The sequence below is a fragment of the Cetorhinus maximus genome, chromosome 15 (genome assembly GCF_964194155.1).
Source record: "Cetorhinus maximus chromosome 15, sCetMax3.hap1.1, whole genome shotgun sequence".
Taxonomy (NCBI): Eukaryota; Metazoa; Chordata; class Chondrichthyes; order Lamniformes; family Cetorhinidae; genus Cetorhinus; species Cetorhinus maximus.
The window spans coordinates 55,376,294-55,402,768 of record NC_135893.1 but is presented as its reverse complement, the minus strand read 5'-3'; the positions used below and the strand labels follow the sequence as shown (position 1 = coordinate 55,402,768).

The following is a 26,475-nucleotide window of genomic DNA, read 5'->3' as shown; positions in this document are numbered from 1 at the left end:
TCTGAGGAAAGTTCTTATGAGGAAAAATCCTTTAACCCAAAACCCAGTGGGGAGATGTTTAAATTTGTACAAGCTCTTCCAAAGTTTGAGGAAAGAGATGTGGAAGCATTCTTTATTTCATTTGAGAAGATAGTTAAACAGAAGAAATGGCCACAGGAAAACTGGATATTGTTGTCACAATCCAGGTTGGTGGGTAGAGCACACGAGGTTTATGCTTCACTGTCAGAAGAAAGGTTGGTGAACTATGATATGGTAAAAAGGCTATTCTAAGTGCATATGAGTTGATTCCTGAGGCATACAGGCAGAAATTTAGAAATATGAAGAAACAGCCTGGACAAACTTATACTGAGTTTGAAAGAGTAACACAAAATAATTTTGACTGGTGAATACGGGCATTAAAGATGGAGAACACATATGCAGCTCTTAGAGAGGTAATCCTTTTGGAAGAATTTAAAGATTCAATCCCTTCAGTAGTGAGAACTCATGTGGAGGAACAGAGGGTTTAAACGGTAAGACAAGCAGCAGAGATAGCTTATGATTCTGAGTTAGTTCATAGAGCTAAACTTTTTTTCGTCAACCTTTTAAATTGGAAAATGATAGAAAGTGGGAAGGTAATATGAAGGTAGGTAGTGAGGAAAGAGAAGAAGTAGGTGGAAATTTCCAGGAAGTTTTATCTCAGAATAAAAAGGAAGGTGCTGAGGGTAGAAGTGGCATTCAAAAATTGAGGTGTTTTCATTGTAATAAAGTTGGACATACGAAATCTGTGTGCGGGAAATTGCAGGGGAAATCTGTTGGAATTATAGGGGTGCAGAAAAGTACTGGAAGTAAAAGTACTGTGGGTTCTGAGGTCAGGCACAGGAAAAACCAGTGGTTTGTGTACAAGTAAAACAGGGAGAACCAATGATAGGTAAAGAAGTAGGAATATGTTCACAGTTTACCCAAGAGAATTCAGAGGAGCAGGTTGCACAAATGTTTAAAGATTTTGTGTGTGAAGGGAAAGTCTTTCCATGTGTACAGGGTGGAGTAGCTAAAGATGTTAACATTTTAGGAGACGGGGCTAGTCAATCCTTAAATGTTGTGGGATAGTGACATTTGTTCTTCAGAGGGAGTATTGCAGGAACAGGTGGTAATAAGTGGAATTCATAGAGATGTTAAACCTATTCCATTGAGGAAGGTAAATTTAAAGAGTAAGTGGACAACAGGTGATTGTTGGAGTAGTGGAAAGGTTGCCCATTGCAGGGGTTCAATTTATTCTGGGTAATGATATAGCTGGATCATACTTGTGGGTGATGCCTATGGTAGTTGAGCAGCCTGTAGAAGTGTTTTCAACAGAAGTGTTGCAGAGACAGCATCCTGGAATGTTTCCAGATTGTGTGATAATGAGATCACAGGCTCATAGTTGAAACAAGAAGAACAGGAAGTTTAAAGGCAGGGAGAAGGTTTGGAAATCCAATTAGCTGACAGTGTTTGATAACATTGTTCAGGAAGGAAGACTGAAAAACAATTCAGCTGATGTGTTTAACTCAAGGAAGTTAGTGGAGTTACAGAAAAAAGATTTGCAAATAAAACATTTATATCAAGCAACTTACTCAGTAATAGAGGCAAAATGTATTCCAGAATGTTATTACCTTAAGGGTAATGTTTTAAAGAGAAAATGGAGGCCTTATCATGCTTCAGCAAATGGAAGATAGAGGGAGGTGCATCAGATTATACTGCCATTTGAATATAGAAATGAGATTCTGAGGATAGCTCATGAAATTCCAATGGAGGGACATTTAGGAATTAAAAAGACACAGGCAAAGATGCAAAAGCATTTTTATTGGCCTGGATTACATAGGGATGTAGTCAAATTCTGTATCACATGTCACACTTGTCAGGTGATAGAGAAACCACAAGCAGCGATTAAGCCAGTACCTTTAATTCCCATTCCAGCATTTGAAGAACCTTTTACCAGGGTCATGATTGATTGTGTAGGAGCCCTCTCTAAGACTTAAAGTGGAAATCAGTATTTACTGACAATAACGGATATATCTACCAGGTTTCCTGAAGCAATACCTTTAAGAAATATTACAACAAAGAAAATTATGGAAGAGTTAACTAAATTTTTTAAAAGATATGGTTTACCTAAAGAAATACAATCAGATCAGGGTTCAAATTTCATGTCATAGCTGTTTAAGGAAGTAATAAAGTTTGGGGATAAAACAGTTTAAGTCAACAGCTCATCATTCTGAGTCACAAGGAGCTTTGGAAAGGTGGCAACAAACTCTAAAAACTATGATGAGGGCGTATAGTCAGAATTATCCACAGGACTGGGATAGGAGAATTCCATTCTTGTTATTTGCTATTGGGGATGCTCCTAATGCATTAACTGGTTTTAGCCCTTTTGAACTAGTTTATGGTCATGTGGTAAGTGGACCACTGAAATTGATTTATGAGAAATTGGTGGGTCAAAATTCAGAAACTGTTCTCCTGGATTATGTGTCAAATTTCAGAGAGAGATTAGACGGAGCATGAGAGCTGGCTAAGGAATATTTAAAGATATCACAGCAAGTGATGAAAGTGAAATCAGACAGGAAAGCTAGAGCTCATAGTTTTGTTGCTGGGGAGAATGTATTAGTTCTGTTACCAGTACTGGGTAACTCATTAAAGGCAAGGTTTAGTCAGCCTTGCAGGATTAAAAAAAAGCTGAATGAACTGAATTATTTAATAAATACTCCAGATAGAAGAAAGAAGCAGAGGGTGTGTCAGATAAATATGTTTAAAAAGTACTTTGACAGGGAAGAGGGCAAAAGGAGGTGTTAGCTGTGGTAGATAATGAAAAAGAAGTAGAAATGCAGGATTCTGAAATTGATTATCCTCTAATCAAATTGGATAATGAGGGGTACTTGAAAATTTAAATGTAACATTGAGTTACCTCCCAGACAAGCGTCAAAGTGATTTGGAAAAGCTATTGTGGTCACACAAAGATATTTGCGGAAATAAATTGGGAAGGACAAATTTAGCTATACATGATGTATCTGTAGAAGTTTCATCTTCGCTAAGGCAACATCCTTATAGATTAAATTGGGCAAAGTTATCACAAGTGCAGAAAGAAATCAAATTCATGCTTCAAGATTATATCATTGAGTCTAGTTGCAGTAACTGGAGTTCACCTATTGTGCTGGTACTGAAACCAGATGGAAAACAAAGACTGTGTGGACTATCAAAAGATGAATGTGGTGACAAAAGCAGATTGGTTGGAAGATTGTATTGAGAAAGTGGGACAATCAAAATTTATCACAAAGATTGACTTGCTAAAAGGATATTACTAAGTACCGTTATCGGAGAGAGCAAAGGAGATATTAGCTTTTGTGACACCATATGGACTATATCAGTTTAAAGTCATGCCGTTTGGTATGAAACATGCAGCTGCAACATTTCAAAGACTGACAAACAAAGTAATTGCAGATCTGAGCAATTGTGCTGTTTATATTGACATCTTGATAGTTTTCAGTCAGATGTGAGAGGAGCATTTACAACATCTGGAAGAATTATTTACTCAATTACAAGAAACTGATTTGGTGGTGAACTTGGCTAAAAGTGAATTTGCAAAAGCGCAAGTTACGTATCTAAGCCATACCATTGAACGTGGTAAGGTGGCTCTGAGGGATGTGAAAGTCAAGGCTATCATGGATTTACCCATGTCTACAACAAAATGAGAAGTTTTGAGATTTCAGGGTATGAGTAGGTTTTATCGGAAAATTTGTACCAAATTTTAGCAGTGTGGTTACTCCACCGACTGAACTATTAAGAAAGAACAAGAAATTTCAATGGACGCTAGAGTGTCAGAAGACATTGACAAAAACAAAAAACTGCGGATGCTGGAAATCCAAAACAAAAACAGAAACAGAAATACCTGGAAAAACTCAGCAGGTCTGGCAGCATCGGCGGAGAAGAGTACAGTTGACGTTTCGAGTCCTCGTGTCAGTTCTGTTGAAGGGTCATGAGGACTCGAAACGTCAACTGTACTCTTCTCCGCCGATGCTTCCAGACCTGCTGAGTTTTTCTAGGTATTTCTGTTTCTGTTTTTGTGTCAGCAGACATTTGACAGTTTCAAAACTATATTAACTACAACACCAGTCTTGCAGTACCGAATTATGCCAAGCAATTTAAGTTGGCTGTTGACGCAAGCGATATAGGCATTGGGGCCAGACTGCTACAAGATGATGATGCTGGAATTGAAAAACCGATAGGGTAATTTTCATGTAAGTTGAATGAAGAAGATATTCAACGATCGAAAAGGAGAGTTTGGGTTTGGTATGAGTATTGCAACATTTTGAGATTTATGTTGCAAACAGCTCATCAAAAACAATTGTTTATACAGACCACAACCCTTTAAAGTTTCTGGACAAACATCAAGACAGAAGTGCAAGGCTACTCAGATGGAGTTTATTACTGCAACCATTTAATCTACAGATTATACATGTAACGGGATGAGAAAATCTGATTGCAGGTGCATTATCAAGAGTTGAGGCTTAAAGGGAAAATTGGACATTTGAAACCTGGACACAGAACTGAAATGATTTCAGCTGATACAGAGGATTTGTATATATATATTGTTATGTTAATGCGTGCATCTGGTAATGTAATAGTGTAAGTATATAGATAAGTATAGGAAATAGTATAAAATGGGTTAATAAAAATGAAGCCATCTTTTTAAATTATGACGTTTCATTTTTTAATAAGGAGGTGTCAGGAAGATATAATAATGTTATTGGAATTTATTGTAAACTAGTGATATCTGTGTCTATATGTGTATGTGTGTGTGAGACTTAATTGGATTAAAGGCAGTTGGTCTGGAGGCTTTGATGTAACAAAAGATGAGCTAGGTTTGAAATGTTAAGTAGGTAACATGGGGGAAGTTTAAAATATAAGAGGTAAAATTTGCATTAGACTAGTTTGGATTCAAAGAGAGAGAGTGAAATATTACACCTAGACAGGAGAAATAAGAAACTGTGTATATATTTTTCCCAAAGGTTACTGGTAAAACATGGTACTATGAGGGACACAGTGAAACAATGGGAATTTGCATTCAAAGAGGAAAATATGTATAAAGGAGCGAAGGCTGTGTGTAAGGGTGGGCATTTTAGGATTTAACAAGTGTGAAAAGCCTTCAGCGTCTACACCTCAAGCTGCTGTCTACAAAGTACTGAAGTTAAGAAGGCTCACTTTGAATTGAATTGTCAGGGTATCATGTTTCTTTGCCTGGGTCTTTTAAAATCTGTGTGTCTTACTGTTACCTTAATGAAAGTGTAACTGGGAGTCAGATCAAGTAGGGGATTTATAAGTTATTATCGTAGTATTTTGTAGACATATGTATGTGCTTTAAAATAATTTCTTTTATTAATAAATGTTTAATCTAGTTTTGTAAAAACATATAAGATTTGGGGATCATATTACTGCTGAATTCAAGGCACACATCTCGAAATTTATACAAATTGCAAAACAAGTTGTGGCAGTTGTTTCAAGTTTTCCTCTGAGATTTGAACAACTCAGCATTTACCATCGGCTGTGCTGTAACATAAGCTATATTCATTGTGGTACGGGGCTCAGCCTTGTGAGTCTGTTCTTGGATAGACAATATCAGCTGGGGCAGAGGTAGCTAACCTTAGACCTGCTACCTGAGTGAGGCAGATTGTTCAGCTGGGATTTCTACTCTCAGTCACTGTCCAGTGTTATTTTGGTGGTGGACTTGATTGTGATCATATCCATAGTGGAATAGCTTGCAGGCAGATACTGTCTGAGTTCCCTGGATAGTGACAGGTTATTTACACAATGTGTCCTTCCTTATAGGATTATCCGTTACTTGCAAATCGCCAGATTTATTTTTATCCTAAACTAGGTTGGGAGACCAGGAGTGGCTATAAGATGAGCAGCATTTCAGCGATTGGGTGTTTGTTTCTACTTGGCTTTGGGCTCAGTCTAGGTGAGTAACTGTATTTACATGTTGTATGATTGGCAACACATATTAAAAAACATAATTAAAGTTTCCATGTGACTTAAGAGGACATTGTGTTTGCCTAACATTGACCCAATGTGATAAAGAAACATGTCAATATATCATTTGTACAGGATTTCATCATAATGAAGCAGAACATGACTTTTCCCTGCCTCGCAAAACAGTTTGCTAAACACTTTTCATGAGGACAGTGCCCCTGTAAGGGCCACAGTATAGCAATAAAACTCATTAATTTCCCGCACAGTCCTGCTTGTTCTATTCTCAGCCTCCCCCCACCAAGCTCCAGGTGAGCAGATGGTAGCAGTGTTCACCATAGCCAAAGTCTGCTTCCCAGTTGGCCTGTGAAACCTCAGTGGGGATTGTGGTGTCGAGGGTAGTGGGAGGCATAACTCTAGGACTACCCACTACACAGCAAACTATGGCGAGACCAAAATCTTCAGTTCCTATAAAGTAGGGAACTCCCACATATTGGAGGAACACCTCCCCCTCCCAGTGGACAAGGGGACCTGGCAGATACTGGAAAGCTCTACTGGTGTAACACAACAACAACCCATAGCATGGGGCTGAAGATCAGATGGCCAGAGAGCCAATCTGTGCTTTCAACATCCTATGCAAAGTTTTATCCAGTAGAAATTTAGAAGGATAAACACAAAGACCAATAGCTGAGTGTAAATAATGGAAGTTCCTCAGTACAATGTCCTGTGCACTTTTCATTTCGTGTATCCTCACTGTTTTGCCATCAAGACTCATCACACCACCTCTGACTTTAATCCCTTTACCCCGCCCCAGTGTCAGATCTATTGAGCTTCTCAACACCCTTAGCTTTCTGGTCTGGGAGATGGAGGCTACCACTTCCTGCCTTGTTGACTCCTTATTTTGATACATTGCCCTCTGGGTACTTCAGTCAAATGCCCATTCTTCCCATGTTTAGTGATAGTATATGTTATCAGATTATTGAGCTAACAGAGGCATCACAACCAAGCCTGATCCTTTCCTAACAGAACCTCCAAAAGCAGGCATATTCTAGCAGGAGTAACGGGATAGTGATCAGGAATCACTCATCTATAGAACAGAAACAGGTCATTCAGCCCATCAACTCTATAGTGATGTTATCCTCCATATGAGCTACCCAGTGTAATCCCAGTTTCCTGCTCTGTCCCATACTCATTAATATCCTACTTAGTCTAATCCCACTCTCCTGTTCTTTCCCTGTACCCTTTGATATCTAATCTAGGCCACTCACCTACACATCTCCTGTACCTTTTAACATCTGACTCTGTCTAATCACACTCTCCTACTCTTTCCCCATACCTTTACTATCCCAGCAAACTAATTCCATTCTCCTGCTGTTTCCCTGTACCATTTAATATGCTACCCACTCAAATCCCACTCACCTGCTCACTCCCTGTACCCTTTGAGATCCTACCCAGTCTAATCCCACTCCCCTGCTCATTCTCCATAACCTCACAACTGCTTCTCTTGGCTCCACATCAAAGTAACTTTAAAAACTCAAAATGACAGTGTAGTATGCAGCCTGCGCATTTGCTCTGAGAGGAATCAGTTAACTCCCTGCTGTGTGGACTGAACTGTGCACCTACAAACTAAGCCATTGCGAGGTGTCAGCTGTGGCTCAGTTCATAGCACCCTCGCCTTTGAATCAGAAGGTTGTGGGTTCATGTCCCACTCCCGGAAACCAAGAACTGTGAATGTACTCGAAAGAGTTACAATCTGTGACTGTTGATAACTCGAAAGAGTTACAAACTAAGCCATCATGATAAGATGATCTGTAGAGCAAGCCATACCCTGCTATACCTCTACCTTTCCCTTGTTGAATTATACCATTGACAAAATGAGGCACTCTGGTTAGTGCTGTCCTGTGTTCCACACCTCCCTCATACCATCTAACATAATTGCATTTTTGTTGATTCTTAACTTGTGCAACTTGACAACTGAGTGGGGATAGGGTGTGACTGACACTTGTTACTGATTTACAGCTGGAGATGATGGTCAACCAAATCATCTTGAGTGTTACAATGACTATCTCAAGGAAATTATCTGCACCTGGAACGTAGACCCAAACACAAACTGTTCAGCTGATTACAGACTGCAATATGAGTTAGTGAATCTATCGTTGAGCAATGAGTAAGTAAATGTATTTTCACCCATACATCCCTGCGCAATTCTGTGTTGATGAAAATGAAAGGGGACAGAGGAGTAAGAATTGATAGGCAAAAATACCATGAAAGGAACGCAATATGAACAGATGGTACTTCAGGTAAATGAGGGAACAGACCAGCACCTGAATCCTTGTTTGATAACTACTGTTGGAGTGTATGTTACTGTGTAACAGGTAAGACCTTCTCCCATTGATGATGATAGCTGCACCCCACAAACTTCTTCAAGAGCATTTCCAAACAGTTAAAGCACTAGCACAGCTAAACATAATCGGATAGAAGGCAAATTCTCTGGCACTGGCACAGTAAGAACTGGAAATCAAAACCAAATCAAAAATTGAAAATAGTGCCTCTTTCTTTCTGTTTTACAGGACGACAGATATTAAAACTCTTCCAGGATCAATTTGTCAAAGCAGTGTCATGGCACCAACTTTGGTATTTCGTGCCACATATAAAATTACGGTCATCTTCAAAGGAATTGTAGTTCTCTCCAAAAGCATTGCATCATCACAGACCAGTAAGTGGGCTCCTGGTTCACTGTTTCTTGACAATAGCTTTAAACAAATGGTTGGCGGGTAAGTAGCTGTTCTTGTCAAGGTGAGATTTGTTACTGAGGGTCTGGATTCTTTTCCCCTTTCACTACCCCCCCTTGTTCCTTTTGCTCAAGGTACTGACTCCTTCGTTGGGTTCAGTTCCATGTTGGGGTGCATTTCTAGACATCCTCAGGGATTAAACCTTTGTTTCGAGATTTGCTGGAGAGCTATTTTTTGATTTTCAGGGGCTAATGTTTAGATTTCAGGGGCTAATTTTTCATTTACACCAATTCCTTTATTTGTCTGTCTGTCTGTCTCTCTGTCTGTCTGTCTGTCTGTCTGTCTGTCTGTCTGTCTGTCTGTCTGTACGTACGTACGTACGTACGTACGTACACACACATACATACACTCAGTCACTTTTCCAGAACCTCTTCATGCAATCCAGGGTCGGGGGAGTCAAAGCCTATCCCAATGGGCAATGGGGACTAGGTGGGGTACACCCACGACAGGATGCCAGTCCATCACAGGGCACACACTCTCACAATTTACCATAGCCAATCCACCTAACCAGCACGTCTCTGGATGGCGGGAGGAAACCGGAGCACCCGGCAAAAACCCACGCAGACACGAGGAGAACGTGCAAACTCCACACAGACAGACAAATTTTTTTGTTCATTTGTTATAAATAAATCTCCCATACTCTATTTCCAAATGAAAATTCTAACTACTTGGTACAAAGTAACTTATTGGGAATGAGTCTGACATTTGCAGCCCCCATTAACATTTAATAGCAAACAATTAGCACACTCCAGCATTAATTGGTTTTGTTCTGCCAATTTTGAGTTTCTTGCCCCTGAATACTTGTTTAATGTGAGTGTTGACAATATGTTAGGATACAGACTTCCAAAGTTCCAACTATGCAACAAGAGGAATATAAGCAAATTAACTCTGCAGTGCCAAGTTAACCATTAAAATAACAAATAGTTTAATCTGCATATACATTTCAGTGACATTTTTCCAAGCAATTGCACCTTCTTGTATGATCGTTTGTGTTTTAATGAGACATAGGTTGGAATGCCTTAGCACAGAAGCACCCTGGTTACATTCAACACAATAGCATTTTATAGACGTGGTTAACTCACTAACTGTACTCCTCAATGCCATACTTTTTACAAAGGACGTTAAAAGTCTGTACACAAATAAAGAAACAGACAGAGGTATGCTGACTGTCCAAAACATCTTTACTACATTTTCACAGCCTGACAGACCAGATGAAGCCATAATCCAGTTGCTACACCTAGGTTTAGCAAAAAGCAACTTGGGATTCAACAATGTATTTTATCTTCAAACCAAAGGCACAGCTATGGGTAAGAAATATGCCCAGCCGATGCTAACATATACATGGCAGAGTGGGAAGAGAGTGTTGTTGTGGCGTATTTTAAACCAACATTCAACACAAGGTCTTTCGTTCAAACGTCAAGCAGCTTTTATTTTTTACCGGTGGGGGTACAAATCTCTACTGGTAAACCAGGAGACTTCGTCAACAGCACAGAGTTTAAAGCAGTTTATATACTAGTCTAATTGCATTACAATCACAGTGATGCTCACAACAGAACTGATGCCATTAAGAAGGACTAGAATTTAGAACAATCACAACAATGAGACAGGATAACCACTATCATGTAATCTAATTAAGCAATGGAGAGGCAATTGTCAGAACCAAATGCCCCAGATAACGTCCACTCACCCCTGTCACGGAAAGAGAGAAATCTTTTACATAAAGATCAACTTTGGAGCCAGGGACAGCTCATCTTGGTAGGATCCATTGTTTTTAGTTGTGGAAATAACATCAGGACTGAGCAGATAAAAGCAAAATACTGATGCTGGAAATCTGAAACAAAAATTGCTGGAAAAACTCAGCAGATCTGACAGCATCTGTGGAGAGGAAGACCGAGTTAATGTTTCCAGTCCGTATGACTCATACGACTGAGTAGGACTCGTAGGATTGAGCAGGACAGAACAGATTTGCTGTATCAAAGTGGGTGCTAAGCACCAATCATCCAGCAGGATGTCCTCAGGGGATGTGTTTGTGATACTGTTTACTAAAACAAACTGTGTGACTCACACATCTGCAATAAAGATGCTTCGTTGCTTTTGCACCCAATACACTTAGCGTTCAAGAATCATTTTAACCCTGTAATTGCTGCATGGCTCGAAAGCCCCATTTCAGTGTATTTAAAAAGTGTCCCAGGCTTATGTGCTAATATTTGGATGACATGTGGGCTATTTGGACTCACACAGAAGTAGAATTAGAAGAATTCATCAATATCCTCAATAGTCATCTCCCTCCATTGAACTTAATGCCACAACAGGTTAATTTCCTAGACACAACAGTATTGAAATTGGCACAAGAAAACAACAAGTAACAAAAGCTTTTTGCAAAATAACTGACACACAAACACTTCTACACACAAAAAGCCATCACCCTAAACACACCTTCTGCAGACTTATGAGGTCACAGCTGATGTACTGGAAGATTTTAACCAGTTACTACCCTTTTTACTGCATTAAGGCAGAGGGGATACACAAAAAGATTTCTCAAACATTTCCAGAGAGCAAATCAACCCAACATTGCCAATTAGATTAACACCAAGGCCACCTTTAATTACAAAATACTGCACAATGACCAACAAATAAACAGTGGTTAAGAATCATCTTAAGTTCAAAGAGAATGTCAATTAATCTGAGCCAATATAACGTAACAGTGATGTTTAAAAGAGGGAGAAGCATAAAAGATTTATTAGTCAAGAGCAGAGTGAGAACACAGGATCTCCCACTTGCCAACACCTCTCCACGCCCCCCACCCCCACCTCCCACCGCCCCCCCGCCACACTCACTCAGCAGCCATACATCCCAACTCCCGCAGTCTCTTTCTCCCCAACTGACCCCCCCCGCAGTCTGTCACTCCCCCACTGTCTCAGATCCCTTATAGTCTGTCTCACTCTTGCTGATCCTCACTCACACAGCAACCACACTTTCCAAACCGTGCAGTCTCACAGTTACTCAATGACCCCTACAATCGCTCTCTCCATCATTGACTGCCACGGTCTCTCTCCCTCCCAGTCTTTCTCGCCCCTGCAGTGCGGCTCTCTCCCCTCGCAGTCTCTCTCCCTCCATTCGCAGTCTCCCTCTCCCCACAGTCTCCCTCTCTCTCCCCCCCCCACGCGATCTCTCTCTCCCCGCAGTCTCTGTACTAACCCCCCCACCCCCCAATCCGGTCTCTCCCTCTCTCTCTCCCCCCACCCCCGCAGTCAGTCTCCCTCTCTCCCCACCCCCGCAGTCAGTCTCCCACTCTCTCTCTCCCCCCGCAGTCAGTCTCCCACTCTCTCTCTCCCCCCGCAGTCAGTCTCCCACTCTCTCTCTCCCCCCGCAGTCAGTCTCCCACTCTCTCTCTCCCCCCGCAGTCAGTCTCCCTCTCTCCCCACCCCCGCAGTCAGTCTCCCTCTCTCCCCACCCCCGCAGTCAGTCTCCCACTCTCTCCCCCCGCAGTCAGTCTCCCACTCCCTCTCTCTCCCCCCGCAGTCAGTCTCCCACTCTCTCTCTCCCCCCGCAGTCAGTCTCCCACTCTCTCTCTCCCCCCGCAGTCAGCCTCCCACTCTCTCTCTCCCCCCGCAGTCAGTCTCCCACTCTCTCTCTCCCCCCGCAGTCAGTCTCCCACTCTCTCTCTCCCCCCGCAGTCAGTCTCCCACTCTCTCTCTCCCCCCCGCAGTCAGTCTCCCACTCTCTCTCTCCCCCCGCAGTCAGCCTCCCACTCTCTCTCTCCCCCCGCAGTCAGCCTCCCACTCTCTCCCCCCGCAGTCACTCTCTCTCTCCTCGCAGTCAGTCTCTCTCTCTCCCCCTGCAGTCAGTCTCTTTCTCTCTCTCTCTCTCCCTGCACTGAGTCTCTCTCTCTGACTCTCTCCCCCGCCCCCCTGCAATTAGCCTCACTCTCTCACTTCTCCCCTGCCCCCTGCAGTCAGTCTCTCTCTCTCTCCCCGCGCAGCCAGTCTCTCTTGCGCTCTCTCTCCCCCCCGCAGTCAGTCTCTCTCTCTCACTCTCCCCGCGCATTCAGTCTCTCTCTCCCCACGCAGTCTCTCTCTCTCTCCCCGCGCAGTCAGTCTCTCTCGCTCTCTTTCCCCCCCTAGTCAGTCTCTCTCCCCAAGCAGTCTCTCTCTCTCTCTCCCCCCGCAGTCAGTCTCTCTCTCTCTCTCACCTCTCCACCGCCCCCCCGCAATCAGTCTGTCTCTCTCTCTCTCTCCCCACAGTCAGTCTCTGTCACCCCTGCCACTCCAGCAGTCAGGCTAATAAGCCGCCACTCACTTTCCCCCTGCTTCTCCAATCACAGGCGGTCTCTCTCCTGAGTTTACTTTTGATGCATTCAACAGCATCTCACGAGTGAGCCTAATAGTAAGAGATACAGGAGAGAAAGAGCCTGTGTTTGGAGGAGCAGCTCCTCATAGAATCTGTCTCTTCCACATAGCAGGACAACTTTTCTTTCATTTGTGCCCCTCCTCCCAATCCTGTGGGCTTTTTGGCAGCTTTCAAGGGCAAATTCACACACTGCGCCAGTGGTCGCTGGACTATTTGGTGTGAGGAGATGCTTCAGAGTCAATGTCTTCATCCAAATGAAAGCACACACTTGAAACTGCCATTCAGGGATCATTAGAAACTAAATAAAAGCTACAACCTTAGCTGATCTTCCCCATCTTAATCCAGGGTACTGAGACCAGCTGAGGTATCAGGGTATGGGAGCTCTGGGAGTGAGAGTGAATAGGTCTTTGGTTTGGGTGATTATATCACTAGATTGGAATAGGTGGTGCAGAGTCCTTATTTTAACTGACCATTCCCTCTGAGTCCATGGGTAAAGTCAGTGGTTTCTGCAGACTATCTATGGCCACAAAGTAGAATGGAGTTTTCTTGTCCTGTGCTTTTCTTGTGTAAAGTTAGAATATTGTGACATTTCCTAAATTATTGAAACATTTCTTCCAGTCAAACCCTTGGCTCCGCACAACCTCAAGATAAACACTTCAGGAAACAACGAGCAGTTCCTGGTCTGGGATGATGATTACAAGGACGCATTTATTAAAAACAACCTGGAGTATCAAGTCACTTACATGACACCGGGAGGAAACTGGAAGGTTTGTGCCCCAACTTCAGACCTACCTCTTCTTGAGTTGCTTTAAATTTGTTCACTTATAGTCAAACCTCTTCAAAGTTTACAGTTTAGCTGCTCTCTAAATCTACTCTGGTAACTGAGGGTCTTCGAACCAGGTATTAAAATACTGCCTCTCCTTTGAGTGTTTTTTTACAAGACTTCCATGTGCAAAACCTGAAACAATTTGCTTGTTCTAAACCCTCACAGAAGTTGAAAGTTTTAACCGTAATGTTTAATTAGCAGCTATATTTGAGTTGCAGCAAACATAAATTTGTTTGTCCCAGTCAAATTTAGAAACAATCATTTGTTTCCAATAGGTCGTCCATCTGAGGCTATCAGAGACATGTAGATAAGCCAGGTTAATATTCAATCCACTGTGCCTGCTCCAGTTCAGTACAGCTGTTTTCTTATTTTTGATCATTTTGGCTGTATTCTTCCTGGACTCATTTCCTGTTTAATAAATCCTCTCAGAACTTCTAGTCTTGGAAGTGAACTTCCAAGGGGATTTTCCTTTCACTTTTCCAGAGATTCTGTTCCACCAAAGTTAGGGCAGATAATGGAGAACTCTGTGGAATTTTCCACCCTAAACCACAGTCTGCTGGAAGGTTTAATACCTTCCAAAGCTGTAGAAGGGCATATGAGGATGTGTGATATAACCAATATGTAATAAATGGGGCATGGGGAATTGGGGGGCGCAGCTGTTGTTCAGTCTTTGGGCTTACACAAATTACTGACAAGTCAAGGAGAGGTTTGAACCCATGGAAAATAAAAGGGGTGAGGGGATTGGGGACCTTCCCTGCTGCTTTTTATATTTGGAAACTGAGGTAAAGAGTAAACGCCCAATGTTTGGTTTATCAGAAGAGTTGAAAAGGGTAAAGGGATGATTTTGTTGTTGTGCCTGTTGTGGCAGGAGGGGTATGCATCCTGAGAAATCCCTAATATATAACAGACAATCACTAGTGGAATGAATCCCCAGTGATCACTTTACTCACCGCCCCTGCACTCCTCCACATTAGAAGCGAATCACAGTCACCTTTTAAAATAAAAAGATGAATGGTGAATTTCCTCAGGACTTCTCCCATTTATTGATGTATCTTTGGTGCAAGTAAGATGGAAACCAGGATTAAATGTGGAAAATTCTTTGCCCAAAGGTAAATTAGAAAGGGGTGATTGGATGCCCCAAGTTTGGATTTTTTTAAGATTGTAAATTGTAAGAGGCAGGGGAGACTGAGGGAGGTGAGGAGCTCCACCAGGTTGAGAAAGAGTCAGTTGGGATACGAAAGAAAAGAAAGATTGCTAACGGTGTAAATGAATTGACTTGCTGAGGCTGAGGATGGAGTAGAACCTATTGTGATACTGGAGGTTTGAGTTTTGCTCAATTTCTGTTGTTCTTGGATTTGATGTAGCTGATTAACACAACAAACCAGAAAATGTTGGTCCTCCAATCAGTGCTGGAGCCTGGATACACCTACCATCTGAAGGTTCGCTCCAAACCGCTACCAAACTACGATGGGGTGTGGAGTGACTGGAGCACCGAATGTGTGTGGCCTTATGGTGAGTGGTAAAAGTAAAAAGTAAATTTCACTTATATCTCCACTTGTGCCCACCCACTATCTCTACTGAAAGGGATACAGCTCAACCCTCAGTAACCCACCCCTGTGGCCATAGACAAACCCAGTCCTGGTCTTTGACTTATCCACAGACTGGATAAAACTTGGCAAGGCATCCTTTTCATGGTAACTTGCAAAACCCCATTTTAAGGTGCAATTAGTGAGGTCAATTTTGAGCTGATCCCAAATCCACCAGAGCCTCACTGAGAAACAGCAGAGCTCATTGAAGATTCTGGGCCTGTGAAGACATTTCACAACAGGTTAGACATGTGGTCAAAGGTAAAGGGGATAAGGGGATATGGGAACAGTGTGATTATGGGATTAGGATACAGTTCGCGTGGAGCCTAAATACCAGCACAGACAGGTTGGATCAGATGGCCTGTTTCTATTTTGCCATTCTTAACCCGAGACACTCAGAACATTTTCCTTTAAATTGAACATTTAGTTAATGGATTTTTTCCAGAAAAATCACCAAGCTTGCCTAAACCTGCTGGAGAATGTCTTTGCAATTTCCTGCAAACATTAGTAACACATTTCCCAGAACTACTGCCAATTCTTTGAAAGCAGACGAGAGGAGTTTCCTGTTAGTTGAAGAAATAAACAAAATTCTTTTTAAACTCTTCTGAAAAGCAGTGGGATTGTGTGGGTTGAAGAAGCCAGGCTATGAGTCAGTACTGAGTTCATGTTTCTCACTGTTTTCAGAACCAGAGAGAAGAGCCCTGAGTGTTCTTTTCCCCCACTGCCCAGACCGTTCAAAAATGGCTATTTAATGCCCCATTGTTGCATGTTTACTATCACTTTAAAACTAAAGAGCTGTTCCAGTCCTGTCACCAACATTCTTCACAATGATTTTTTTTTAGTATATTTTAATTATTTTCCTTTCTATTCAGATTCCTCTGACTTGATTTCATCAGCATTAATTATCTTGTGCATCATCATCCCTCTACCTGTGGCTCTCTGCTTCTTCGGTTTCAAGTTGTAAGTGATTTTCAAACCGTATGTACAGAGTAAAACTCCCTCTACACACCCCTAGGTAGGTACAGCAGGGGTTAGATACTGAGTAAAGCTTCTTCTGCACTGTCCCATCAAACACTCCCAGGTCAGGTATAGAATGGGTTAGATACAGAGTAAAGTTCTCTCTACAATGTCCCCCGAGCTCTACAGTGCAGGAGGTTCACTCCAGTCTGTGCTGAGTTCGCTGATCCCAGTCAGAGGGCACTGCCACCAGCCTTGGCGGAAGACTAGGGAAGGGTGGAAAAATCAACCTTACCTCACAATTCCCACCATCCAGTGTCCCCAGTGGAAACTGTTTTGTGTATGTGGAAATATTAAATGTATAAAGAATGGTTTGATTTCAGCTCACTTGTTGCTGGTGTCTGATCAGAAAGCACAAGTTTGGTTGATGCTTTCTCAGCAACGTCACTACAGAAATGGGCACCAACAGCTGCCAAAGAGCAGGACAGCATTAGCTCATCCTTCAGTTCCATGCTGTCCTGGGATGGAGATCACCTGACATTTGGTTACCCCTGCAGTAGCAGCTGAGACAGACCATGCACTGTGCGGGGGTGGGGAGGTCACTGCTACTGCTTGGAGATTCCCAGATGAATGCCTTCTCTCTTCTTCACAGAGCAAAAAAGAGCTGTTGGGAGAATATTCCCTCGCCTCAGAAGAGTGCTCTATCCAAGGAAAGTTTTGACAAGTTCCAGGTATTACAATAATTTGTTTATTTTTAAATCTGTTCAGATTCATGATTTTAGGAAGTCTCACTCTAAGGTACTAGCTCCTCAGTCATCACACACACACTCACACACACACACACACACACCCTGTCCCACTCTCAGATTCCACCTCCTTCACACAGACAGACAGCCTGCCCCAATTTCCAATACCAGCTCCCTCATTGCGCACACACACACTCGCACGCACGCACACACACTTTCAGATCCCAGCTCCTCCATCACCTACACATACATCTCATCTCACTGTCAGTTCCTCCTTCACTAACATTACTTTGAATGCAGTAGTGAGGACAAATTAAAGAACTAGAGTAAGCTAGATGGTGTATTTCAAGTTTAGGAGCAATAAGAGGAACATTCTGTGTACTCTTGGCCAAATACAATTGATGAAATAGTGAGAGGTGAAGTGTTTGCTGTTAGATGATCAGAGATAAATGTAGTGAAATTGGGATTTGTGTTTGTCCAATTATGCCAGACTTTGAGACTAAAAAGAATTTGTTTTTCTGAATCAGAAATTTGGACGTGTTTTCAGTGAAAATACACTTGATAACTGCAAAGTGGAGAAGATTTCATGCACCAATGAGCTGCCATGGTGAGTAGGGTTAGCTTCATAAACAATGAGTCAGATTCCTGTTGAGCTTGCAGTCCATTCAAATTCCATCAATAGAACCTACTTATAAAATAGTATCTGATTTACATCACTTAATTTATCAAAGTAATTCGAGTTGGATTAACCTGGATTAAATCACTTAGGGCACATTAAAAGCTTGTCATCCAATTAGTGATCACTCTCTCACCTCTGCTCTCTAATCTCACACTTGCTGTCACCTTGTATTTTTCTTGATTTTGCTATTGGCATTGGCATTGCTCGACTGAACTTCCCTATCATGCTTTTTCTCAGGTCCATGTTCCTCTGTCCTACCCACTCACTTTCCCCCTCAGAGTCTTCTGCAACCCTGGCACCAGGGAGGCAACACACCACCCTGGATTCATATCTGCAGCTGTAGAAACACCTGTCTGTTTCCCTAACTATCGAATCACCTATCACCATTGCTCTTCCAGCCTTCCTTCTAACTCCCTGTACAGCTGAGCTACCATTGGTGCTATGGACTTGGCTCTGGTTGCACTCCCCAGAATATTCAGAACTGAATACTCAAACCAGTATTCAGAGTGGGATGCACTCAGAGGACTCCTGCACCACCTGCCTGTTTCTACTTGCCTGAATGGTGGTCACCCATTCCCTCTCTCCCTGTATACTCTTAAGCTGCAAGGTGACCACATCTATAAATGTGCTATCCACAAAGCTCTCAGCCTCACAGATGCACCGCAGTGAAGCTAGCTGCTGCTCAAGTTCTGAAACCCAGAGCTTAAGCTGATGCAACTGATGACACTTCCTGCACAAATGGTTATCCAGGATACAGGGACTGTCCTGGAGTTCCCACAGAGCACAGAATATGCACTCCAGAGTTTGGAGCAGCCCTGAACTTCCTCTATCTGTTAGTTAATAACCTTGCTACTACTAATAAACATTACTATTGTTAATAAACCTTACTACTGCCAATAAACTTTTACTAATACTATTAAACGCTACTACTGTTAATAAACCTTACCAATACTAATAAATCTTACTAATCCTGATAAACCCTACTAATACTTAAGACAGCTTATTAGTATTAATAAACCTTACTTTAAAAAACAGATAAGACTCATCACTTTATTCCCTACTTTAGATAAGATAAATAGGAAATACTCACCAGCCAATCACCTATCTGCTTCCCTGTGACATCATGCCTTGATTTTTCTTTTCAAACGCAGGCTCTGAACCCACATACTGGCTCCTGGCAGCGGCTGAAAGCCCCGTTCCATTCTCACCGTTTCCCACTGCTCACCAAGTGAAGTCTCACCCTTTCTGCACTGCTTGAAGCTCGGCCCTTCTCTCGCTGTTTTCCACTACTCACCAAATGATGCTGCGCGCTCTCCGTACTGTTTTGAGCCCCATCCTGCTCTCGCTGTTTTCTGCTGCTCACCAAGTTTCCTTTCGCTCCAATTCAATCTTACTCAGGATTTCAGAATCATGAATATCCCCTCCTCCATCATTCATTCCTTCAAATGACAATCCACAATCACTATGACAATCCAATTCATAATCAAGCTCACTGATTTAGTTGGACTTCCCTTGTACTCTTTGCAACCTTGTTCCTGTCTTGCTCTATGAATGTCAGCCATGGTTCAGTGGGTAACTCTGTCACCTCTAAATTAGAAGGTTGAGAGTTCAAGACCCACATTTGAGACTTCAGCATGTGATCCAAATGGACACTACAGTGTAGTACTGAGGGAGTGCTGCACTGTTGGAGATGCTATTTTTCTGATGAGATGATAAACCGAGGGCTTGTCTGCCTTCTTGAGTGGATATAAAGGATCTCATGGTGCTTTTGAAGAGCTGGTGAGTTCTCCTGGAGTCCTGGTCAATATTTACTCCCTAACCAACATCACTAAAACAGATAAAAGCAAAATACTGCGGATGCTGGAAATCTGAAACAAAAACAGAAAATGTTGGAAAAACTCAGCAGGTCTAACAGCATTCATTGTCAGAAAGACAGAGTTAATGTTTCGAGTCCGTATGACTCTTCTTCAGAGCTTTAGCTGAGTTTTTCCAGAATTATCTGTTTTTGTTTCACTAAAACAGATTATGTGCTCATTGTCACATTGCTGCCTGTGGGATCTTGCTGTGTGCAAATTTGCTGCATGTTTCTTACTTCAAAATGCACTTCACTGGCAATAAAATGCTTTAGGATGTCCTGAGCTTGTAAAAGGTGCTATAGGAATGCGCATCTATCTTTCTCACCCTTGGCCCTTTACCTAGAGGTTTCTCAGTAAAGTAAAAACTAGAATCTGAGGCCTTAGTTCCACTTTTAGTGGACTTCAGTCTGTGCAGTGTATTTATTTTTGGGTAGAGCTGTCACTCAGTCCTGTGAGTATTGCATCACTCACAGCCCATCTTCAATGTGCTTGAATATTGCACTAAGTGCAAACAGAAATCATAAGCTTTGCATAACAATTGCTCAATGGTTACAGGGGCATTGTCTGCATGCAAATGGTTTTTGATAAAGCTTTGTTTGGGGCCTGTGAGGGAGGAGTTGATCTCTTAGCGTTATTCTTTAAAATTCATTCCTGGGATGTGGGTCTCCAAGAAAGGCTAGCATTTATTACCCATTCCTAGTTTCCCTTTTGAAGGTGGCAGTAAACTGCCTTCTTGAACTGCTGCAGACCGTGTGGTGGAGGTATACCCACAGTGCTGTTAGGAAGGGAGTTCCAGGATTTTAACCCAGCATAAGTGAAGGAACGGCAATATATTTCCAAGTCAGGATGGTGTGTGGCTAGGAGAGGAATTTGCAGGTGGTGGTGTTCCCATTGCACCTGCTGCCCTTGTCTTTCTGGGTGGCAGTGGTCATGAGTTTGGTAGATTCTTAGGTACTGCATTGTCTGTTTTTCAAGAAATGAGAACAGGCCTATAAAGAGCTCAAAACTTTAGCTATAAAGGCAGGCCAGAGGTGGCCTGGTTCAGCACTGTGTCCTTTTGCCTCTGGGGCCTGAGATTCAACCCAGCTAAGATGGATAAGGATGAAGAACTCCTTCCTTTCTAGACTGTGAAGCATCCCAAGCGAAACAAATCATTTTTGTTACATAAAGCACAAAACACTCAGCAGGTTTAGCACCAACTACCAAAATTATCAGTTTCACTGGGAGAAGTAGTACATGGACTGATTCAATGAGTAACTGTTACAGTAGAACAACAGCCATACCTGGCCTGAGTGGCTCGGAGGGTACTGGGCTGTACAGTCCTCCCCATACCTACCAAGTAAGGGGTAGGAGTTTATTTTATAATATAGGAAATGAATTGGATAATTTAATGTTCAAATACAGTTTTGCATTAAATTTTTTTTTAACGATTTTGTTCACCTATTTAATCTAGTTTCAGGGAGAAAAACAGGATTGAAAGCCCCGATGACCAACTTTGCACAGTGAACATCAACTTTCCAGCCGTTCAACCCTTGATGGAGGTCTCCAGATCCAATGAGAAATTCCCCTTCCCTCACTTTTCAGGTTTCAGTTTCCCAGTGCTGACAGAGTCCTTGTCCCCTTTCCCGTTGCCCTTTGAGGATTTGTCTTTGAGTGTCTCAGATGGTCCAGGTTACACCTTGTTCAACAGTGTCAGCAAAGACCAATGGGCAGTACATGAAGATGACAATTACCACCCATTCACCAGAAATGAAGACAAAGACTTCCCGCTCACACTAAACACCTACTCACTTTGCCCAGATACTGATAGTAAGGCAACTGGATCTTCTGAGCAAATTGGTTATAAGGCTTTCAACTGCTGTGTGTCTGCACCCTGGGCCAAAGCAGCAAGAAGTGGATGGAACCCAGGAGAGCAACAGAGCTCAGAGGTGATTCAAACGTATCTGGTGCCTGGTGACATCAAGTCAACCGAATATATGTCTTCTGATAAACTGACATTTAAATCAAGCAACGAGGTGACGCCAAACTGTGAACTGGATAAAGTTCACAACACATTGTGTAATTTCACTCTGGGCGCTGGGACTCACTTCCCCATGGACCCCTTCCCGATGTTCTGTGAAAGCCTTCAGTCTTTGGCCTTTCATTCAAACGGTCAGGAAGAGCCAGGGTGGTGGCAGCCCTGCCCCATCCACAGTGTGCCTGGTGCAGCAGTGAGCCTGGCAGGGTCTGACCTTGACTCACGTCTTGTGCCCCCTCAGGATTGCTGCCTGAGACTGGAGCCAACCTTGGACACACTGAGCCAAGGAGATGTGGGTCAAGTGGAGCCAGGCACTGAGGGCAATACTGTGAAAAAGGACCAGATGAAATACATTGTGGTCCCAGAGGATGCTGAGCTAGGCTCGAGCGAGCTGACACCCTATATGAAACTGTCCCTACTCAATGTGCAAGCAACAGATAAAAGTAAGGGAGCGGAGCCAATTCATCCCCCAGCCAAACAAGTGCATCTTAAATGTTAAGGAAAACATTTTAAAAGTGGAATATATGGAAGATATATTGCCTGTATTTACAGATGTGTTTCTTTTAAATTACATCCTGAATCTTAAAACCACACTGAGAGATGTTAACAAAAGCAAAATGCTGCGGATACTGGAAATCTGAAATAAAAACAAAAAATGCTGGAATTACTCAGCAAGGCTGGCAGCATCTGTGGAGAGAGGTCCTTGACCGTAAACATTAAATTTGTTTCTCTGTGCACAGAGAGAAGTTAACCTTGGTGAGAGTCACATTGTGTCTATGATGCAGCTTTGTGACAGAAAATTGATCCCCTCTTGCAAGGTTAACAGCTCATTTCTCATGTCAAAGGGAGGAACAAAGAGCAGAAGAGAAAGGGGAAAGAGGAAGAGAGAAAGAGGGAGTCGGAAGGAGCGAGAGGAAGAAAGAAAGGAGAGGAAGAGAGGGAGGGAGGGCAAGATATACATTTGCAAAATCCTTTCTCTCAGTGGAGCTCCACATCAGATTGGTAAATTGTGAGACTGAACAGAATCTTCATAATTAAAGGCGGGAATTTCTTATGCTTCCAAGATGCTGCTTGACCCCCTTGACCTTGAGTTGCCTGTAAGCTCCATCCAAGGAGGAATTGGGATTGTGGACGTGTGGTGATTCCACCTTCACCCCTTTGTAGGATGTTGGCACAGGATTGGCCCATTGGTGGCCCATCCATTCACAACAACTTTGGAACAGAGGCCCAAAAGGTGCTGAGAGGAGGGTGTGTGTCTCTGTGAGTAAGACAGGGAGAAGGGAGTGAGGGGAAAGAGGGACTGAGCTGATGGAGTGAGGGGAGAGGGTGTGAGGGGAGGGAGGGAGTATGAGGTGGAGGGGCTGAGCTGGGGGACTGAACAGAGGGAGGGAGGAGGAAGCTGAGAAGTGAGAAGAGAAGGGAGGGATTGAGGGAGGGAGTGAGCGCAAGTGAAGGGAGAAAAGGGACAGAGTGAGCTGAGGAAGTGAGAGAGGGAGTGTTGGCTGAGCGGTGGGAGTGAGTGAAGGGAGGGACTGAATTTTGCACAAGCCTGCTACATTTTTAATGTTTCTGGGCATTTTTATTACAAACAGGACGCAGGAATTATCTGAAATTACCTGTCACCAACTGGGAACTCTGTCCACAGTCTGCCCATTCTGTAAATTGAGGGAGTGATTTAGTTAGTGTGTCCAATAAGCTGGAAATGTCCTTGTGCTGGGCTTACTGGGCTGAATGTCCCATCTCCAGCCAGATCATCCAGGTGTTAACTGGTGACATTATTGCAACTGTGCTTTTTACAGCAATTCATCACCTCACACATACTGAATGCTGTCCAATGAACCCCAGTATTATAGTCCTGTGTTCCTCTTGGTGTAACAGGCTCTAACACCTGGCCCCAGTCTGGGGCACTTTGTTTCGTTATACTTTTTAAAAAGTTGTATTTGTGTTTTACTGGCTCACAATAGATCTGTTTCAAATTTTTAGCTGTTGAGATTAGAAAGCTTTACCGATACCAGTTTCCCTGTGAAACACTGTCAGGGCAACCATATAGATGGGTAGAAATGGGAACTAAACATTCCTGGCTGCAATGTATTCAGGAGGATTAGGGAAGGAAAAAGACAAGGAGGGGCAGTGGGAGTATTCATCAGGGATAATATCACAGCTCTACAAATGGACAATGTACTTGAGAGTTCAAAGGTTGAATTGTTGGGTGTTTACTGGGGACAGTGGTGTAGTGGCAAATTTTGAGATACAGGAGCTTTAAGAAAACGTGTTGGCCATATCATTTCTAAATCTACTATTACATTGATTTCCTATGTATTAATTGTTTGAGTCCCCAAAAATCAGTAAACCATGCTTTTTAAGTGAAAAATATTAATGCCAGTAGGCGGTAGCTATCTTATTTTGAACAGTGTGGTATTTTGAATCACTAGTCTTTGGCATAGCTAGAATTTAATTATGCACGCTTAATTATTTAATTCAAGCCTATTGAAAACATAAAGTACAGAAATTTTACTTACCTCTGACTGGGGGATGATACACAGAGGGACCACTGTTTTCCTTGATTTATTTTAATAACCTAGACCTGGGTGTACAGGGTACAATTTCAAAATTTGAAGATGATGCAAGACCTGGAGGTGTTGTGAATTGTGAGGAAGAAAGTGATAAACTTCCAAGAGGATATAGACAGGCTGGTGGAGTGGGCAGGCACATGGTAGGCGAAATTTAATGTAGAGAAGTGCGAAGTGATACATTTTGATCAGAAAAATGAGGAGAGGTGACATAAAATAAAGGGTACAATTCTAAAGAGAATGCAGGAGCAGAGGGACCTGGGTGTATATGTGAATAAGTCATTGAAAGTGGCAGGGCAGACTGGGAAAGCAGTTTGATGTGTTCAAAATCATAAAAGGGTCTGCATAGAATAAATGGGGAGAGACTGTTCCCATCGGCAGAAGGTTGAGAACCTTAAGGTGATTAACAAAGGAACCAGAGGCGACATGAGGAAAAACTTCTTTATGCACCAAATGGTTTGGATCTGGAATGCACTGCCTGAGAGTTTGGTGGAGACAGATTCAATTGCAGTTTTCAAAAGAGAACTGAATAATTAGCTGAAGAGAAGATTTTACAGGGCTACAGGGAAAAAGTGGAAGACTGGGACTAGCTGAGTTGCTAAACAAAAACAGAATTACCTGGAAAAACTCAGCAGGTCTGGCAGCATCGGTGGAGAAGAAATCAGTTAACGTTTCGAGTCTTCATGACCCTTCGGGGGTCATGAAGGGTCAAGTTACCCTTGAAGGGTCATGAAGACTTGAAACGTTAACTGATTTCTTCTCCACCGATGCTGCCAGACCTGCTGAGTTTTTCCAGGTAATTCTGTTTTTGTTTTGGATTTCCAGCATCCGCAGTAGCTTTTAGCTTTTTGTTTTTATCTAGCTGAGTTGCTGTTGCATTAGACTGACACAAAGACAATGTGCTGAATACCCTCCTGCTGTGCTGTAACCATTCTATGATTCTAGCACAAGTAATTTATCATGAACACTTTAATCACAGAAAATGGTTAATCTTCAAGGATTAAGAACATTCTACAAGAATTTGTGTTTTAAGACACTGGCCTTTAAAGGGTTAATGCAGGACTCTGCCATTCCTGGAAAAAGCATATTTTACAAGAAAGGGTAATTAAGCAGTTGAAGCAGCTGGAAACCTCTTGACCCTGATGGACTGTGTACAAAGAGGTGTCACATGCTAACTTGTGGCTCTGAGTGAAAAACCATGCCTGAAGAACTGTGTTTTATGTTTGGTTTTGTTTTGGGAAGAAAACCAACTGCTTGTGAAGAAGACTGTCTTTCTGCAGTCCAGAGCCTGTCCACAGCCAGAAGTGAATATAAGCTGCTTCTAAGTTGCCTATGTGTTGGAATAGAGTACCTGTGAGTGTTCTTCAAGGCTGCCTGAGAAGCAGTGTAAGAGTTATTGATTGTTTCACAGATCACTCAGCAACTAACTGTATAACCTGGACGCCATTTCAAGGACTCCACCATTTCCTTTGAACCATTTACTTTTAACCTTTGGCAGAATTCCTCTATTTTAATTTTATTATTTTAGTGTGTGTGCGTGTTACCTAGGATATTTCAAAAGAATAATTAGTATACTTTCATATTTCATGCTGTATATTAATAAGCTTTGCCTTTCTAATCAACAAGACTGGTTTTATAATAAACTAATATGTTTGTGTTTACTGAAAGAAGTCTGTTTAGATTCTCTTTTATTCTGGGTAACAGTAGCAAAGGTAAATAATTGGCCAGTTTGGTGAGTGAATTAGTAGGGCTAGATCAACTGCGCACTCCTCCCATCCTGGTCGTAACAATACATTCAAGGAACTCGGTAAACACACAAGGAATAAAGAAGCTGAAGGTTACCCTGATCATGTGATCAAGAAGGGTGGGAGGAGGCTTGTGTGGAACATAGGCTCACCAGTGAGCCTATCATCAGCAAATGCAGGAGGAACCAGCCTGTGATTGGATGAACAGCTTTATAGCATTTTTTAAATATAAGCCAGTTAAATGCCTAACAAGTTTGGTAGGCTGCTTTGAGTTGGACAAGACTGCTGTAAATAGAAGGTCCTGGAGTTGTGCTCCAGCAGCACTACACCCCTGGATGCAGCTTGAGTGACAAGTTGTCACCATTTTGAACCATCCTT

At 42.5% G+C, this 26,475-nt stretch overlaps 1 protein-coding gene across 2 annotated transcripts in view; it reads left to right on the top strand.

Moving 5' to 3' along the window:
- LOC144690688 (uncharacterized) overlaps window positions 1–22,792 on the top strand; it is a 36,604-nt gene extending 13,812 nt beyond the window's left edge. Inside the window, exons 2-10 of one of the 2 annotated variants that reach the window (XM_078558429.1) lie at window positions 5,882–5,965; window positions 7,993–8,140; window positions 8,544–8,689; window positions 13,734–13,882; window positions 15,306–15,453; window positions 16,400–16,487; window positions 17,137–17,215; window positions 17,758–17,837; window positions 21,219–22,792. In XM_078558429.1, the coding sequence (XP_078414555.1) occupies window positions 5,882–5,965; window positions 7,993–8,140; window positions 8,544–8,689; window positions 13,734–13,882; window positions 15,306–15,453; window positions 16,400–16,487; window positions 17,137–17,215; window positions 17,758–17,837; window positions 21,219–22,281 (1,985 nt within the window). In that variant the 3' untranslated portion in view covers window positions 22,282–22,792. Of the gene's footprint in view, window positions 1–5,832; window positions 5,966–7,992; window positions 8,141–8,543; window positions 8,690–13,733; window positions 13,883–15,305; window positions 15,454–16,399; window positions 16,488–17,136; window positions 17,216–17,757; window positions 17,838–21,218 lie in introns of both variants that reach the window. The other variant, XM_078558430.1, reaches the window with a different exon arrangement.
- The last annotated feature ends 3,683 nt before the right edge of the window (window positions 22,793–26,475 follow it).